Raw genomic sequence first — 17,567 nt, 5'->3', positions numbered from 1 at the left:
CTAATCTTTATTGATTTATACTGAGATGTCAAAACTAGTCATTGACGGTACAGGGGAGGTCGTCACATGCAGTCTTTATGGGGGTTTGGAATCGGGTTCAATGAAAACTGCTTATTTGTAGCTGCTGAACCAGCTCTCATCACCATTTGTGATCCTCTATAGAGAATTCAGGTCATTTGGAAACAGAGCTTGATGTTTGATCACACCTCATATCTTAGCAGCTATTACTGCTACTATTCCCGTTACCAGTTTTTACACATACGCACAGAGAAGCCCACTCAGATTCAGACTCTCACCTGGTTTTATTGTCATCACAGATTTTCAAAAGTAAGAAGTTGGTGAAAATGTTTTAGCAGATCACAATTAATAAGACACCATATTTTAGATATATGCAAATGCAAAAATATAAGAACATACGTCTGGCAATTAATTAATTAATAAACAGTCATACTTTGTCCAGGAAAATAGCTCATGTGAGTTCTTACAGGCCTGGAACAGGTTGCGGTTAAGGTTGTGAGCGCCTTTGATGAACCGTTGGCTGGGCAGTGCATCAGTGCTCGTACATCTTCTGGAAGAAAGGAAACTCACTTCCCATAATAGGCTCTGCCTCCCTCACCACTCTCTTTGTGATGATTTAAGATACTGTGGTTATAGATGGATGGACATGGTCACATGATACTTAGGAGTCCAAAGTATGCCAAGAAAGTATCCCCCACACATTACACCACCAGCAGAACTGCCGATATAAGGGAGGACAAATCCACACTTCTAGGTTGTTCCATCTGAATGTTGCAGGAGGATTTGAGACTCAAGTTGTAACTTCACTTTCTTCACAGGAGTGGCACCTAGAGTGGTCTTTGTGCCTCTGTAGCCCAAGGTTCGGGATTTTGTGCATTTAAAGATGCTTCTCTGCAGACCTTGGTTATAATAAGTGGTTTTCCGAGTCACTATTGTCATCAGCATGAAGCAGTCTGCCCATTGTCCTCTGATCTCTGGCATCAGCAAGGCATGTTCACCTAGAGAACTGCTGCTTACTGGATATTTTCTCCTTTTCAGACCAGCCTATGTAAACGCTAGAGATGGTTGTGTGGGAAAATCCCAGTAGGTCAGCAGTTTCTATAACACTCTGACCTATAACCATGCCACGCTCAAAGTCACTTGGATCACCTTTCTGCTCAGTTTGAACTTGTAAGGCTGGGAAGTCTACATAACAGATTTGAGCTTGTTAAATGTGGGCCTGGAAAGAAGCTGAAACTAAACTGAACCATTTCTAGGTGGATAGAAAGATGACGCTTCTACCTTTGTTTCATCATCTCAAGCTGCTCTGATGTCTGGCAGCTCACCGTGTATTTATATATTTTTAAGCAGTTTTTAAGCAGTGAGTACTTTTCAGTGTGAGTACACACCACAGAGCCTTTGTTAGAACTAACTACAGTCCACTCTTGAGTCACCGCAGCTCCGCTCCAGCTCGGTCTCACCTAACGAGAGACTGGCGAACACACGGGCCTCCAGGTGAGTTCAGTTTGTCTAATGAGGTGCTAGGAGTGGATTTGCAGTCAGGGTGAGTTTGCAAGTCTGTCATTCATGCATGCCGCCGTGATTATTTTTATTATTAATTATAGCTCAGTGTGTCAGTTTTGACGTCTTCATTGTGCTTATTCTGAAAATGAGATAAAATGGAGAACAGAAGTTGGCCCGTTTGCCTGATAAATAACCTGCTTGTGTTTAATATGTCATTTAGTGGGAACCTTTAAAAATAGAGTAAAACTGGTGAAATGTCAACACATTTAGTGCCACTAAACATTTCCTTTTGTTTTATGCGAACTGTGGGAACTGTGAAGCTTTGAGGGATGAAATTAGTTTGACCACCAAAATTAGCAGCTACTGTCAGTCTACAGAGTTAATAACAACGCTAAGTGGATGATGAGAAGCTGACTGACTTTCTGTTGAGAGCCAACCTTTTGACTTTGTGCCTCTCCGATTGGTTGAGACAGCCGAGGCTGGCTGAGAAACTTGAGAAGGGATTATTTCTGTACTGCTGCCAGGCTGTTCAATGAGCCTGGCTTACAGCTGCCTTTGAGGCGTCTTTGGAGCACATTTCAGACCCAAAAGTGGCTTTGAACTAGACGTGTTTGACTCTGTCGCCGGGGCCGTGGTGATGTTGAAGGACGTGAGCTTTGTATTCTGGAAACGTTAGGACGCAGCCGCTCCTTGCCTGTTAACTGGTTATCGACAGCTTCCTCCCTGCACGAGGCCGGTGGAGGATTTACTGTCGGAGAAGCGCTGCTGATGCTGCAGCAGCGACACAGATTTATGCCTCGTCCTGCCCTCTGCCACTTTACTAAGCCGCTCCCACTGACCCATATAGGGGAGTTTCTATCACAAAGCCCCATGGAGCATCAGCATGTGATTATCAGCTGACTGCACTGGAAGGCTTTATTGTACTAGTCTTCATATGTTTTCTTCTGCACTGTTTTTGTGTGCATCAGCTCAAGCATATGTGTCAAGAATATGAATATGCATTTGTGCATCTTGTGTGTTGTGCTATTGTTGTGTTTGTGCATGTGTGAAAACAGGATGGAAGGATTTCTTGTGCGTTATGTCTGTGTGTGGGTAGGAGGCAGAATCAGTGGACTAAATAAAATGCCTTCTATTCTCTAGCTGACTGGTTTTCATCCTGCAGTGCTGCTAAGTGGCCTAATACGTCGCCTAAGTCCTTATTCCCGGTTATCCTGCAGATCCAGCGTAATCCCAGATTACACGAGTGAGATAAGCAATAGATGGATATACAAGATTAGGCTATTACTGATCAGTGAAACTCGTGGCTTAGGTACTGAAACCCGGTGTGCCTCCAAAACACGAATGCAACTGCAAGATGAGCTGGTTTTTTGTTTGTTTTTTGTGGAAATAATTTTTTCAATAAGCGCTGTCATTATTATGCTTCAGATTTTTAAGTTTTGGTCTTCCCAGATCTCTTTTTGATTGAAAACAGAAAAATAGATACAGGAAGGATCTGTTTTCATGTAACAAGGATTGATCCGCAATGTCTGATTTAGCATAATTAGCTAAAAGTCATACATGGACAGATATCTAAAGACAGCAGATGAAATAGTGTAAAACCATATATGGATAATGTAAATGTGTAAATTGTTCAAATAGATACTAAATGTAATAGGTAGGGAGGTAAATGGCTGATATTGTAGAAATTTGTAGTAACTTAAAAATGTGGTTTAAAGCCGTGAATAAGCATTTTAGCTAAAATTATTGGGTAAGTGGCTGAAATTGGGTTTAGAAGTAGCATAAAAATGTATAAAATTGTTTAAAATGATTGGATAAATGATTTTAAAAGCTCAACGTAAAAGATTGTTTGAAATGGTAATTAAGTTGTCGATAGATGGCTGAAATTTTAGTGAATTAGAAATTTTGTGCTAAATGCATGTAAAGACAACAAAACACTAAATGTAAAGCTGCAGGCTTTTCATTTAAAGATACTCCAATATTCCTTACCTCACATCATCTCATGTCTCATTTTATTTATTCAAAATGACTTCTGCGTTATTCTTGCGTTGCCAGTGCAGACTTCTCCCTTGCAACATCGTCACCATTTTCTCTGCTTCTCCTGGAATTGGATGTATTTGTCCTAAATTAGAGAGATGAGAGCATGGTGGTATGCAGGATGCACAAGCCTGTGGGTTCAGATTCAGTCTGATTCACACATATACAGCTGTGGTAAGAATAAAATAGGTAGGTGTGCACGTTTAATTAATCTGATGGTAATTTTGGGTACAGATGTATTTTTTTGTGAAAGATAAGAACATTTCTACTAAAATATTAGTGAATGAATCCCAGTTATCCCAGGCCTAGCGGCAAATCTGCAACAAGATGGCTAAAAAAAGAAAAAAAAACATCCTTGAGCTGTTACTACATTACTTTAAGATGTGGCAGCTGAAGAAGGCTTCACAAGCTGCTGAATCAAGTTTCCACGGGACTGGAGACTTTAAAGGTTTTAGATTAGTGTGTGAAAGTGTGTCTCAGAGTGCTTAAATGGTTGGGATATCGAAAAGTAGTCTGAGTAACTGACAGAAACGGCTGTAAACCGCTGACACCAGTTTACTAGCTTAAACCTTAATGGATAAAAAGATAAATCCGGTTTCAGAGAAATTGTTATATTATTCACCAGATAAGCGGGTTGAGGACGAAATTATTCAGATTCTATTTTGGTTTCTAGTTATAACAATGCAAACCAGCCTTGACATTGACAGTTTAGCTGTAATAAATTATACACAGGACACAGTCGTCTTTATATTATTAATAGTGTAGTAATCTCCAGTTTAGGAGCCGCTGCAGTGCTCGATGTTTGATAAAAGCCTTTGCGAACCCCTTGAAACCTGATTCTGTGTCGTTCTAGCACATTTCATACATTTGGTAGCTTTAGCATCCTCTAACCTGAAGGTCACACTCTTTATGGGCCATTGAAGAGCCCTCGAGTACGACCCCGAGGTCCAGATTGAACAGGGCTTTTTTTCATTTTTTCATTTTCTTTCAGAAATACATCCAGCCATGTGAGATCAGAGCGCCCATCTCTTTCACTAGGACATTTATGTAAACTGAGAGAGGCAAACTGCAGAAGTAAATGGCTCCTTCATCACCAGCTTTAAGTGCAAATTGTGTGCTTCAGCTGTTGGACTGATCCGCCGAGGCTGCCCCCCTCATGCCCTAAAGCTTCTTTATAATTGGAGCACTCTTTGAACTGATCTGCTCTGAGATTGGAGGATGGAAAAACCCTCTGCTTTACTTGTTTGACTTGCTGGTGTCTGAGCCTACAGCACGGTTTGAATGACCAGAGTCTTCATGCATTTTATAGGCGCAACAACAGTTTCTGGTGACTTAAAATACAGAGTATTGAACAGTATGGATTGGCACGGTCTCACAAGTTGATGACAAGCATGCGAGCCAGATAATGAGGCGATTTCATGTGTGACCATGATAGGCTGGTGTCATGCAGCTCTGGGCTTCTTTTTTCTTTCTTAGATATTAGACATTGTGTTTTCTTGCACATTTTTCAGTATTTCTGCACACAGTACATGTGAAGTAGCTCAAGTGACATGAGTACCTTGAGGTGTACCATCAGAACATGGTACACTGAGGCCATAAAGAGTCAGCAACAACACTCAGGTAGACTGTGGTGATTAAACGATGCTCAGTTTGTATTAAGTGTGCCAAGAAAATATCCCCCACACAATTACCCCACTAGCAGCCTGAACCCTTCATAGAAGGCAGGATGCTTTACTGCTTTTTACACCAAATTGTGACGCTACCATCCAAATGTTGCAGCAGAAATTGAAAATCATCAGACTGGGCAGTATTTTTACAATCATCTACTATCCAGTTTTGGTGAGCCAGTGTGAATCCTCAGTTTGCTGTGCTCCATGCGGTCTTCTGTTGCTGTAGAACAGGGGTGTCCAACTCCAGTCCTCGAGAGCTACTGTCCTGCAGCTGTTAGATGCATCCTTGTTCCGACAGAATAGCTTATTACTGGGCCTTTGCCAAACTTGATGGCATGCTGAAGTGGTAATCCAACCCTTTGATTCAACTGTGTTGGAGTCGGGATGCATCTAAAAGCTGCAGGAAAGTAGCTCTCGAGGACTGGAGTTGGACACACCTGGTGTAGAAGATGCTCTTCTGCATATCTTGGTTGTATCGAGTGGTTATTTGAGTTACTGTTGCCTTCAGTATGAAGCAGTCTGGTCATCGTCCTCTGAGCTCTGACGTCAACAAGAGATTTTCTCCCAGAGAACTGCTTCTCGCCGGATGTTTTGTTTGTTGTAAACTTTAGAGATGGTTGTGTGGTGGAAATCCCAGTAAGTCAGCAGTTACTGAAATATTCAGACCAACCATCGTACCACATTCAAAGTTGCTTAAATCACCTTTATTCACCATAAAGGGTGACTTGACCATATTTGCATGCCTAAATAAGTTGCTGCCATATGATTGGCTGAGAAGACTTTGGCATTAATGAACAGTTGTACCTAACAAAGTTGCCGGTAACACTATTAGGATGTCTCCTCATCCTCTGTGAGTGTAGTATGGAGGAGGCCACCTCAGTAAACATTTTTATGTTTACTGTGGTGTAAATAACGTTTATTTAAAAGCTTAATTGTCTACTTGCAGGGCTCCACAGCTCATACGCCGGTCACAGCGGGCAAATTGATCCAGAGCTGAGGGCGGCGTTGTCTCCAGACTGCCACATGACGCCTGTTTTCGACGAGCGCTCCTTCCACAGCCCCCTGTACCACAGCCCCACCCACGACCCACAGGGCTCCCTCTACAGGACAAACACAGGTACTGCACATCAGCAGAAGTTTGACTTGTTTATAAGGAAATATTTCTGCTAGCTGCATGTGACAGTTGGTTATTTAAATAAAATTAACAAATTTTATGTCCTAATAAATCAAATTTATGTTTTACTGTGAATTATCAATACATTTCAGCACTAAATCTAACTGGAAATCAAAAGGAAGTAAATGCTAACTGCCCCAGAAAATCTGTATCATATCCGTAGCAGTGCTGGTGGTGGTATTGGGTTGTGGTAGCAGTCTTTTTGAAATGAAAGAGTTACTCAGACGACCCAGTTTTTATTTTTTCTTGTTTCCCCAGGTTGAGATGGAGCTCAGTTTCACATCTGGTTAGAAATTATTCCTTTAAAATCTGTGGCGGAAATCGTGGTTTACAGGCACAGGAACTGTTATTACTATCGCTCCCCGAGGTCAAACTTTAATTAGGCTGAAACCTTTCATGTACTCGGCAGCTTCTTAATTGAAGTCTTTGCTGAATGATTTAAGGCTGAAAGCTCTGTAGAGTTTGATAGTGGAGGATCTAAGGAGCCATTTTAGTTTTGTTTAGTCAAGATTTAAACAGGTTTGGCCTGAGACTCGTCTCCTTGCCTGCTGAAGCACTTAATGTAGAATATTACTTTCTCTTTTATGTGACCTTGGAGGCATTTTGACGATGTAAACTGCCTCCAGAAACACATCCTTGATCGCGAATGAAAGAAAGCACAGATTAAATTTCCTAATTTTCTTAGGAATGGGGACTCTCCCTCGGACCACAAGCCATTGCAACACGCTGCCGTACCAAAGAAGCAGCTATGGGCTGAGCTCTGCAGCTGTATACGTCGACTCCTTCAGGGTTCCCGGCGAGCCCGTCTACTCACACAGGCACTCTGGACTGGTGGACCAGGTGGTCACCCGAACCCCGTCCATCGAGAGCATCCACAAGGACCCCAGGTACTCAAAGTCTCCAACCACCAGTTCTTCTCAGTACAATACAGTTTAATTAGCATGTATACTGGTGTATTAATGTGAGAGAGCTTGCCACAGTCTTTATTTTGGGGGGGTTTAGGCTGTCTCTGTGTTGTCTGCAGGCCTCTGTTGGGGCCTCGCCATCTGCTGCAGGACTTCTTTTTCATCTCTTGGCCGTAGATTTTTTTGTTTTTGGAGTCTGGCTGTTTGAGCTCACTGAATTAATTTGGCCCCCGTTTTTGCTGATGATGAGCAATATAAACACACAAATCACTCAAACTTTTACACAGTGATGTAGGTGGTCACAGAGTGGGTATTCAATTTATTCAAATTCTGTTACTTGACAAAGAGTGTTTATTTTTACAAAATTGCTAAAACCCATAGTAGATGCTTGCAATATACGTGGGAATGTCTTCAGCACCATCCAATGCTCTGCTCAGTCATCCTAGTTTGTTTGCTTATTTGCTGATTTACTTGTTAAATATCAGGCAATCAAAAGGATAAATCCTCTGAAAATAGAAAATAGCTAAACATTAAAAAAAAATGTCAGAAGTGTTATAATGAATCCAAGATGCTACAAAACCGCACAAATAAACCAAAAATGGCTGAGCGTAGAAGGTGAGCCACCCTTATGGAGACTTTTCTCTCTGTTTCCCATCAGGGAGTTTGCTTGGCGTGACCCCGAGCTGCCCGAGGTCATCCACATGCTGCAGCATCACTTCCCCTCTGTCCAAGCCAACGCCGCCGCCTACCTGCAGCACCTGTGCTACGGAGACAACAGGGTCAAGGTGGAGGTAAGGGGATGATACATGCTGGGCAGTCTGTCTGGGTAAAAATAACCAGACAAACGTCACAGATATGACTCAGTCGCTGCTGCCGTGTCTAAAGGTTTCAAAAACAGCTGTGCTGAGACCTAATTAATGTTGATCCTGTCCAAAAAACATCAGGAAGAACCCATTAAGAGTTCCAGTCGGGGACAGGACAAGCTATTTAAACAGGATTAAAGGGATTTCATTGTATACGGTGCAGAAAGAATTATATCTTAATCCGTTGAAATACTAGCAAGTCTAATCACCCGTTAATTTTAAAACATCAATTTAATAGAGTAAAAGCTGGTTCCAGTTTGCAAACATGAACACTGGTGCTTTTCTCTGCACAGTGATCCACACCTTTTATGCTGCACATCGACATTATTAAAGTTAGCAAAACAGAACACTCTAAAACTAAAAGAGGTAAAATAAAACTAAGTGTTCCCCAGAAGTGCCAGCAGAATGAGCATGTTTAGTAAGACTGACATTCCTATATGACAGTGACAGGCAGCTGTCTCAAAAAGTGTTTGGATTATCCAGAGTGCAGTTTTTAAGGGGAGGGTTAGAGGAGATGCATCTACAGGACAAACAGTCAAATCAGAAACTGACTTTCAGCGGTCTTCATCCCTTGACAGCAGAGGTGACACTGTTGTTGGGCGGGGGGGAGGGGGATCAGGAAACATCTGTTCAAAATCCCACAGTTATGAAGTGCACAGTTTGCTTTCTTTGCAAGTAATGGTGCAGCTGCTGGGACGGGCTGATAGAGAGGAACAGACACTCTCTTGAGTGGAAGAGTGAAAGGATCCTGCCTAACCTGACGGCCCTTCTCTGCATCATTCAGTTAGAACTTCTGCTTCACTGCTGTAAAATATGTTAGTCGTGTCATTATCACATATTTATAAACTCTAAACCTCAGTCAGATCAGTCTGCTGCTGATCTCAGTAATTGTAACGCCTCCTTCCCTGTGCAGGGAAGTACTGATGTGGGTGAAAAGCAGTATAACAATAAATATGCTAACAGGCTTCAGAGGATAGGCACACAGGATAGTGTGTCATGAACATTCTGGTTCATGACACACTCCCCACAACATGAATGGTTTTCTCTCATCTTTTATAGGTTTTCTTTGTTTGTTTATTCATTTTTTCACTAGTTTTGCATTTACCAGCATCAGGGTCACTATTGGTACTGTAGCATGGGGAGATACCTGGACCCTACAGAGGCTGCACAGGTAGGCCGACTTCCTGGTGGAGTCATGGCATTGCCAGGTTTGCTGTGTCTTCCAGCACAGTCTAAAGAGCATGGAGGAGACAGGCAGTTACAGGGCCGTACAATGCCCTTAATCCATCAGCTGGACCAGCATCTGCTCCCTTGTGTAAGGAGGAACAGGAGCACTGCCAGAGATACAAAATGACCTGCAGCAGGCCGCTGGTGAGTATGTCTCTGACCAAACAATCAGAAACAGACTTCATGAGGGTGGCCTGAAGGTCTGACATGCTCTTATGGGCCCTGTGCTAACTGCTTGGCACCGTGGAGCCCAATTGGCATTTACCATAGAATGCCAGAGTTGGTAGGTTCACTACTGGTGACCTGTGCTTTTCACAGATGAGAGCAAGTTCACACGGCGCACATGCGACAGATGTGAAAGGGTCTGGAGAACCTGTGAAGAACGTTATGCTGCCTGTAACATCGTTCAGCATGACCGGTTTGGTGGTGGGTCAGTGATGGTCTGGGGAGGCATATTAATGGAGGGACCTACAGACATCTACAGACAAGGCAACGGCACCCTGACTGCCATTAGGTATCGGGATGAAGTTCTTAGACCGACTGTCAGGAGTGCTATGCTGGTGCAGTGGGTTCTGGGTTCCTCCTGGTGCATGACCAAGCCCGGCCTCATACCACATAAGGGTTTGCAGGCAGTTCCTGTGGGATGAAGAAACTGGCTGTTACACTCACCTGACCTAAATCCAAAAGAACACCTTTTGATCTTTGGTCCATTCAGTCCCCTCAGACTGTCCATGAGGTCAGTGGTGCCCTGCTTCCAGGTCTGGGCGAAGAACCCCCAGGACACCATCTATGTGGTCAGGCATGCATACAAACTACTGAGTACCATCTTGAACTGCTGCCATGAAATTTCATCAAAATAGAGTACCCTGCCACATCATCTTTTCATTTTGAGGTATCTTTAAATTCACCCATTAAACGATGAGGCATCCTTTCCCTCCTGACACATTGCCCAGCTCGTACCACTATAGATATCCAGCATGATTTTTTTTTCCCATTCATATCCGATGTGTTTTCAGTGCATTCATGAAATTTTTTGAGCGTTGTATATACAGAGAAATGAGCATCAGATGTAAGATAACTGCATCTCCCACAGGAGATAATCATCCTTGATCAGGCAATCAGACATCAACACAAATCAAGACAAATCCCTAAAAGGGCACACAGATCTCTGAATAAATAAATAACAATAAATAAGAAATAAACGTGAAAATTAAGCAAATTAAAATGTTTTGATATTTTCAGTCTTTTTTGATACTTCAGATATTTCTGGATTTCTCTTAGTCTCAACCATCTGAGTCCACCTTCAGTGGCTCTTTTGCTCTGACTCCTGTTTCTCCCTTTGTATAACTGTGTCGTCTCTGAGTGTATTCTCAGCTTACAGGAATCAAAATCTTGTTTTATTTCTTCCTCTTTTTCTTTTTTCTTTTCTTTTCTTTTCTTTTTTTTTTTTGATGCCTGCTGCCAAATTTGGAGCCAAAGCGCCATCTGCTCCAACAAAACTTTAAGTGACGTCGGTGCCAAATGTGCCGGCGCTCCGACGCGCGCTCGCTCTCTTTCTTTGCTCGGCTTCCCGTGCATTAAATGACGGCGCGGCTCCGCGTGAGAGCCATTTTAGTGCCTTTGGGTTTGTTTGGTGATGAGCTTTTAATTAGCCTTTGGAGCAGCCTGGACACAAGCCTGCTCATTTAGCCAGAAACAAATGTTTTCAATGACGGTTTGAACGCGGAGTCGGAGAGAATCGGGGAGCGCATGCAGCTCTCCTGAGATGGGGTTTATTTCGAGATGACAAGAGAAAGTTCTGAGCACAGCACAGAGAAGCGTCTGCAGCTTTGTGTCCTGGTTCCCTTCCAAACTATTTCAGAAACTCATCGGCACATAAAATCAGTGCTTTTGTCTTTAAAATGGTTTTTTTGTTTGTAAGAACACATCTTAAAACTCAAAGTTGTCATAATGTGCTTCAAAAGTTATTTTTCTATTGCTCTTTCATTTTCAAAAACTTTCTATAGTTTGACCGTCATCTGTGTTTGCTTAGTTAAATCCAGGTTCAGTCTCGGACGGGTTAAATGTAACCATCAAAATCACCTTCAAACATTTGCACAGGTCCAAAGAAACTGCATGGATGGTTACCAAATAGATCTAAAACTGCTGCTCATTCATCCTGACAGTTGTTTGATTCCTTTGAATTCATTTAACGACTGATACGTCCGTCTTTTACGTGTGTTTTTAATCTCTCCTCCTGTGAGCATGCCACACTAACGGTGACCTTGTGCGTATGCAAACAGTTAAAGTCTGAAACTAATGCGCAACCGTGACAGTTATCCCGTTATGTGTGTAAGACATAAATCTGAAACTCATCCAGGAGGCACAGAAAACGCTTTTATTTCCCATTTCTGCCTTCTGATTGAATTTCTTTTCTCTAATATGAAGCTGAGGAGGGGAAAGCTCTGTGATTATTCAGCGTTCTGTCTTCAGCCAGCAGCACCCGATCAGAAAGCACAAACTGATGAAGAGTGACTTATTACAAGCCTGAAAACCAGTGTTTCTACTCAATTTGCTTCCACCTTGAAGTAACGGTTCCCTCCAAAATCAGATATGCATATTTTATCTTCTGGCGTGTAGTACTTTTTATCCCAACCATTCAGACAATTTTTAAAGAACTGGGTGATATCTGGAAAGAGAGATTGAAGATGAGTTGTTTAAATGTGCTTTTTAGGTAGAAAGACAAATCTCTACACCTGATCTGCCCCGAACTGGTTAACCAATCTACATCTGTAAACAGCATAAGAGATCAGAGCTTCTGATCTTGTTCTTTTTAATTACCTTTTAAAAGATATGTCCATACAAAGGCTCAAGTGTCAAAGTCCAAAATCAAGTTTTGTTATGGACTCATGATTCTTCTACCGCTTAGTTTCAAGTTTAGTTCTTCCGAGTGTCTCTGAGGTTATGTCTGGTTCTTGTTTGATATTGTTAGTTTCCTTTTGTGTCTTTGTTTTTGTCTCTGTGTCTTGTCCTCAGGGTCTCCCGTGGAAGTTAGCCTTGTCTCCATGTTTATTTACCTTTGTCTCCCCAGTTGTGTCCCTGCTCTTTCAGTTTGGTATTGGTTCAAACAGTGGCGGTCCTAGCACCCCCCCCACACACACACACACACACACACACACACACACACACACAAAACATATTATGGATTGTACATTAACATAAAGCTTGTTGGAGCCATACTGAATTTCACCAGAGAAACACACACATACATGAAGAGAGAGAGATTCTGCATTGTATGCAAACGGCTACCAAACAGCCATCATAATTCTCCACACGATGAGAACAGGACAAATCAAGAATTGACAATGACTAATATTGTGCTGAACACGCGCTCTTTTCTACTCTGGAATATTCTCATCAATTTTCTTGATATTTATTTATAATCACCTCTGTTAATCCTTGATATATATAACTGAGTGATCTGTATATATTAGTGCTATTTCTTAAATGTGTGAAATCTGTAACATAATGTATTGTTTGGAGTTTAGTCTGTTACTGTTACTATTTTTACCATTTCTTCTTGGAGAAACTGTAACTCACATAATTTCCTTAGGGATTAATAAAGTATTCTGATTCTGATTGTTTCAGGATGACCTGCCATTATCCAATGACACATCTGCTTATCTGTATCTTTTGCTCGTTTCTCCTCCTCCTCTTTTCTCATTTTTATAAACGGAGCACCTGATGGCTTTGAACTTTTCTTGTCCATCTTCCATTGGTTTTAATTTTGCACTCCAGTATGAACACCCATCCCCCAACTCGAGGATCGCGACAACATAACCTAACACACCTCCACCTTAGTTCACAGATTCACTTTGTCGAGGGTGCATTTCTGGGATTTCCCAGGATTCAAATCATGAATACATGATGGGCCTGGATTTACAACATTATGAATGAAATGTGCTCTACTTGGAGGCAGCAGGCCCCCTCACCTTTCGATGTGTTGTGTGTGTGAGACTTTAAATCATCAAACTGTAAATTATAAATTTTAAATTGTTATTGATCCCTTTACCCGAGTCCTAAAGTGTATATTTATTTTCTTACTCTTCTTATATATATTGTTTGTTTACTTGCACTGCTGTAACTGGAGCCTCGTCGTCTCGTCTCTCTATATACTGGACTGTATGTAGCGGAGATGACAATAAAATGGTAAATGGCCTGTATTTGTATAGTGCTTTACACATCCAGTCATCCACCCATTCACACACACATTCACACATAAAGTTTACTTTGACTTCAGCACAGCAGCGAGCAGGTGCACTGAGGGCTCTCGCGCTCACTTTTCACATATAGAATTTTGAAAAAACATCAGTGCAAATTATAAGTCTGTATCATGATGTCTGGTGTTTTCCTGGTTGTTGGTTTGTTTTTATTTTGTGTTATTTTGCGAGTTGGTTATTAGATGCTGCTCCAGCCAGCCAGAGAATCCCCCGCCGCCCCGCCCTCTCCTCCCTGTGCCGCAAGCAGCAGGCGCACCTCGCAAACGGAGGGCGCCCTTACTCCCAGCAAATGGGTGATAGAAAACCAATCGGTGCCTACGACTTTCCCAATATGCCCTGGCATGATGTCGGGGCAGCATGAGTACGAGTAATATTTTTTTTTTTTTTTTTTTTTTTTTTTTTTTTTTTTTTTTTTTTTTGCCAATGCCCGTGATGCCGCCCCCGGCAACTGCCCGTGTCGCCCGTATCAAAAACCACTACTGGGTTCAAATATGAAAGGTACCCAGCTGTATTGATCATCACTTTGTAGCTGATGATTGGTCACCAATGAACCATCCAGGCTGAATGGTCCACTTGAATATATTTGCCACACCCCTCATATGTCAGTCAATGCTATCCTTCACTCTAATTGGTAGTCTCTTCAGTTGCTCCCTTCGAAGCTGAAAGGTGGGTGGCTGTGGTTCAGGTGGGGAAGCGAGTTGTCGACCTGTCATGAAGGTCGTTGAATCAGTCTCCCGGCTCGACTATCTGTGCATCTTTGCCCCTCAGATGAACCCATCAGAGTGTCTGTGTAAATGTTTGATAAAGTGTTTTGGTGTAGATAAAGCACTTTTTCAATGTTTGTGTGATTAGGTGAATGAGGCTTGTATTAGAAAGTGCTTTGAGTGGTCAAGTTGAGTATAAAGGCGATATGTAAGCACCAGACCATTTACCGAAAGTTTAACTTTGTGTCACCAGCAGTCATTTCACCTGTTTTTGCTAAATGCTTTTGACTTTCTGTCTGTGGTGAGACAGTCCTCTGTGGATGGAAAGTAAATCATACTGTGTCATATTGAGAGAATAAAAAGTGTGTTGTACAGCTCTCCTCAGGCCCTTTCATATGATATATTACTCCATATCGTTTATTGAAATGTTTTAGCGAACCTTGGTACTTTTCACCCAAGGCCTAGTATACTGTTGTGAAATTTGAAGACCTTGCATAAAAAATTGTTTTTTCTCATTTTTAACAGTTGGTGTGACCTTGACCCTAATTTTCACCAAAATTAAATCAGCTCGAGCTGTTATTGGTATCTACCATCACATAAAATTTGAAATTGATATAGAGAAATCCGTGGACGCTTGACTACAACAAACAGAGAAACAAATATAACTGATTAGGGGTACTGCCACAAGAGGCAGACACAAGCTCTGCACTGCAGTTTAAATTGACGTTATTAAGCGTAACGGCTCCTCTTCTGCAGGTTTGTCACCTGGGAGGGATCCAGCACCTGGTGGACCTCCTGGATCATAAGGTGGCCGAGGTTCAGAAAAGCGCCTGCGGGGCCCTGAGGAACCTGGTGTACGGCAAGGCCACCGACGACAACAAGGTGACGCTGAGGAACTGCGGTGGCGTGCCTGCCCTGCTCCGCCTCTTCCGGAAAACAACTGACAATGAAGTCCGTGAACTGGTCACCGGTACGTCCCGATAGCCTTGACTTGCCAACCTAATCTGCTCATTTACAGCTTCTCCCCTTTTGACCCAACTTTCTCCTGATTGGCTGCTTCTCATCAAAAACAGAAGGTTTGTATAGCAGGTGGTGGGGCTTCTTTGCCTGAGACGACCATATTAGGGTTATCCCCTCTCAGTGATGTCATACAGAGCCAAGAGTAGAAAAGCTGTGTAAAAGTGAGTGTTTAGAGCAACCTGAAGCCTGAACTCACAGGGATTACGTTGAACCTCAATTGTGAAAAAGTGGTGACACTGTTTAAAATGTAAGTAAACAGAGATTTGTAGATCTCGTTAATTAAATGTAATGATTGGTGGGGGGTTTTTAATAATGCAAATAATGCTTAAAGCTAAAGTTATTCCCGAACTGTGTTCAAGTGTTTTTCTCAGTGTGATTTGGGAGATTTTTGTCATTTTACTGTGGGGAAAAAAAAAAAGGATTTAAATGAAGATGTATTTATGGTGTTGGGGTTAAATTGTGGAATGATGTTTATGGGCATAAAAATGTGCAATCAAATATATTTTTGAGGGTTACATGTCAGAAAATTGTAGCTCTTTTGTTTGTTAAGGTTATTTTTTTCCTACTTAGAAGGTACGGTACCTTAAATGATAAGAATATAGGCCAGGCATAAAACTAGCAGGTGTCATGTATTAACATTAGAATAAATGGGAACAGTAGGAATGTGTGTGACCCTATCCTTGTCCTTAATGCCTACTACTGCCCAGAAACTACACGGGGTACCTTTAATTATTTATAAAAGCAGAGAAAAATCTAGAAAACTGGATTTAACTAATGAAAACATTAATCATCTGTATGTTTCCAAGCTTTAAATTTTTATATTCACATTCAAATATTCATAATTGCTAGAGACAGTCATTTAAAGTAAGTGCAGAGGTTTAAGAGAGTATAGCCGAACATCTTTAAACTGTATTTCTAGATTCTGGTTGATTTCTCCGACTCATAAATCCTGTCGTTCCGATAAGGACTGGTTCTAACAGTCTCTAAACTCAGATGCCTTTTTATTCCTGAATGGGTGAAATAAGCTAACACTATGGTCCACATCGACAAAAAAAGGCTCAGAATAATAGCTTGACACGATAAAGTCTGGTGTGTGTGGGTGTTCGCCTGCCAGCGTGGTCCGTTGACTTCCCGGTTGGTTGGCCGGCCGACTGGCCGCCTTGCTGGCTGAGCATCGGTCTGCGGTGCCGTCTGACTGCCTGGCAGTGTTTTAATCTGTGTATCGGCTGTTCTGTGGGAGGTGTGAGCGGCAGCGGCTTAAACACTCGGCGCACAGCGCTGAGCAGATCTCGGCACAGTCCTCGGGACAGATGCTAAGATAATGTGCTTTGGAAACAGGACTCTGCAGCCACACCACACATACTGTTTGAAGGCAGCAGATAAGAAGCTGCTAGACACGCTTCACAAACCACAGAGGAGACTCTTCTGTCTGGTGAAATGCTTCAGAAATGTTCTATTTTTAGCTCGGGTTGGGACTCTGATTATTAAAGGTGCACTTTGTTCTTTGGTAGCTGCTTAAATTTGATCTTCCACACCCCAAAACAAATTGCACTTAATAACATTCAGGAACAAAGCTGCATATTTAAAAATAAAACACTTGTTTTTACTGAACTCAAAGCTTTTTTCCCATTATTACTCTTTTATACTTCGTTTATGGAGGATATTTTTACGTGAAGCCTTGGACATGGTTGGCAGTTGTATTCAATATAAAACATTTTGCTTCCAAGCAGCAATAACTTTCATGTCATTTTAACCTGCTCTTGAGCAATAGTTCTCTTTCTAAAGGTCTTTTTGGACTTTTGGCTGATTTTTTTTTTTTTCACTCGTTTTCAGTCCAGTTCTTATACCTGACCATTTTCAGATTGTAAGCCACTTAACTTCGACCGATGAATGAATCATTCAAGCATAAAAAAGGCACCTAACACTGAAATGAACCAGTCTTGTATCTACACATAACAGACAACTAAGAAAAGATTTTAAATTATATCTTGAGGCACTTTGTTACTAGCAGCCTGTCACGAAAGAACATCTCTTGTTCCCATTTCTTTAGTCTATGAAATCTGTGAAAAATTTCAAAGATAACACAGTTTGACAGACATAAAATAGTATTTTTGTACCAACAAGGGGATTCCCAAGGACCTATTCACAGAAAGCTTTGCACATCTCAGCTGGTGTACAGTGTCAGTCGTT

At 41.8% G+C, this 17,567-nt stretch overlaps 1 protein-coding gene across 6 annotated transcripts in view; it reads left to right on the top strand.

The window, feature by feature from the left end:
- Positions 1–17,567, top strand: part of LOC147302034 (plakophilin-4-like) — an 87,047-nt gene that overhangs the window by 52,509 nt on the left and 16,971 nt on the right. For all 6 annotated transcript variants that reach the window (XM_086282932.1, XM_086282930.1, XM_086282929.1 and 3 more), the window contains 4 exons: positions 6,172–6,342; positions 7,085–7,286; positions 7,963–8,095; positions 15,114–15,327. In XM_086282932.1, the coding sequence (XP_086139058.1) occupies positions 6,172–6,342; positions 7,085–7,286; positions 7,963–8,095; positions 15,114–15,327 (720 nt within the window). The remainder of the gene's footprint in view (positions 1–6,171; positions 6,343–7,084; positions 7,287–7,962; positions 8,096–15,113; positions 15,328–17,567) is intronic.

This window comes from Aulonocara sp. 'chitande type north' Nkhata Bay, linkage group LG23 (genome assembly GCF_057382095.1).
Source record: "Aulonocara sp. 'chitande type north' Nkhata Bay isolate Kocher_YH1m ecotype deep benthic linkage group LG23, A_spYH_male_GT1.1, whole genome shotgun sequence".
NCBI lineage: Eukaryota > Metazoa > Chordata > Actinopteri > Cichliformes > Cichlidae > Aulonocara > Aulonocara sp. 'chitande type north' Nkhata Bay.
This window is presented reverse-complemented; position numbering and strand designations above follow the sequence as displayed.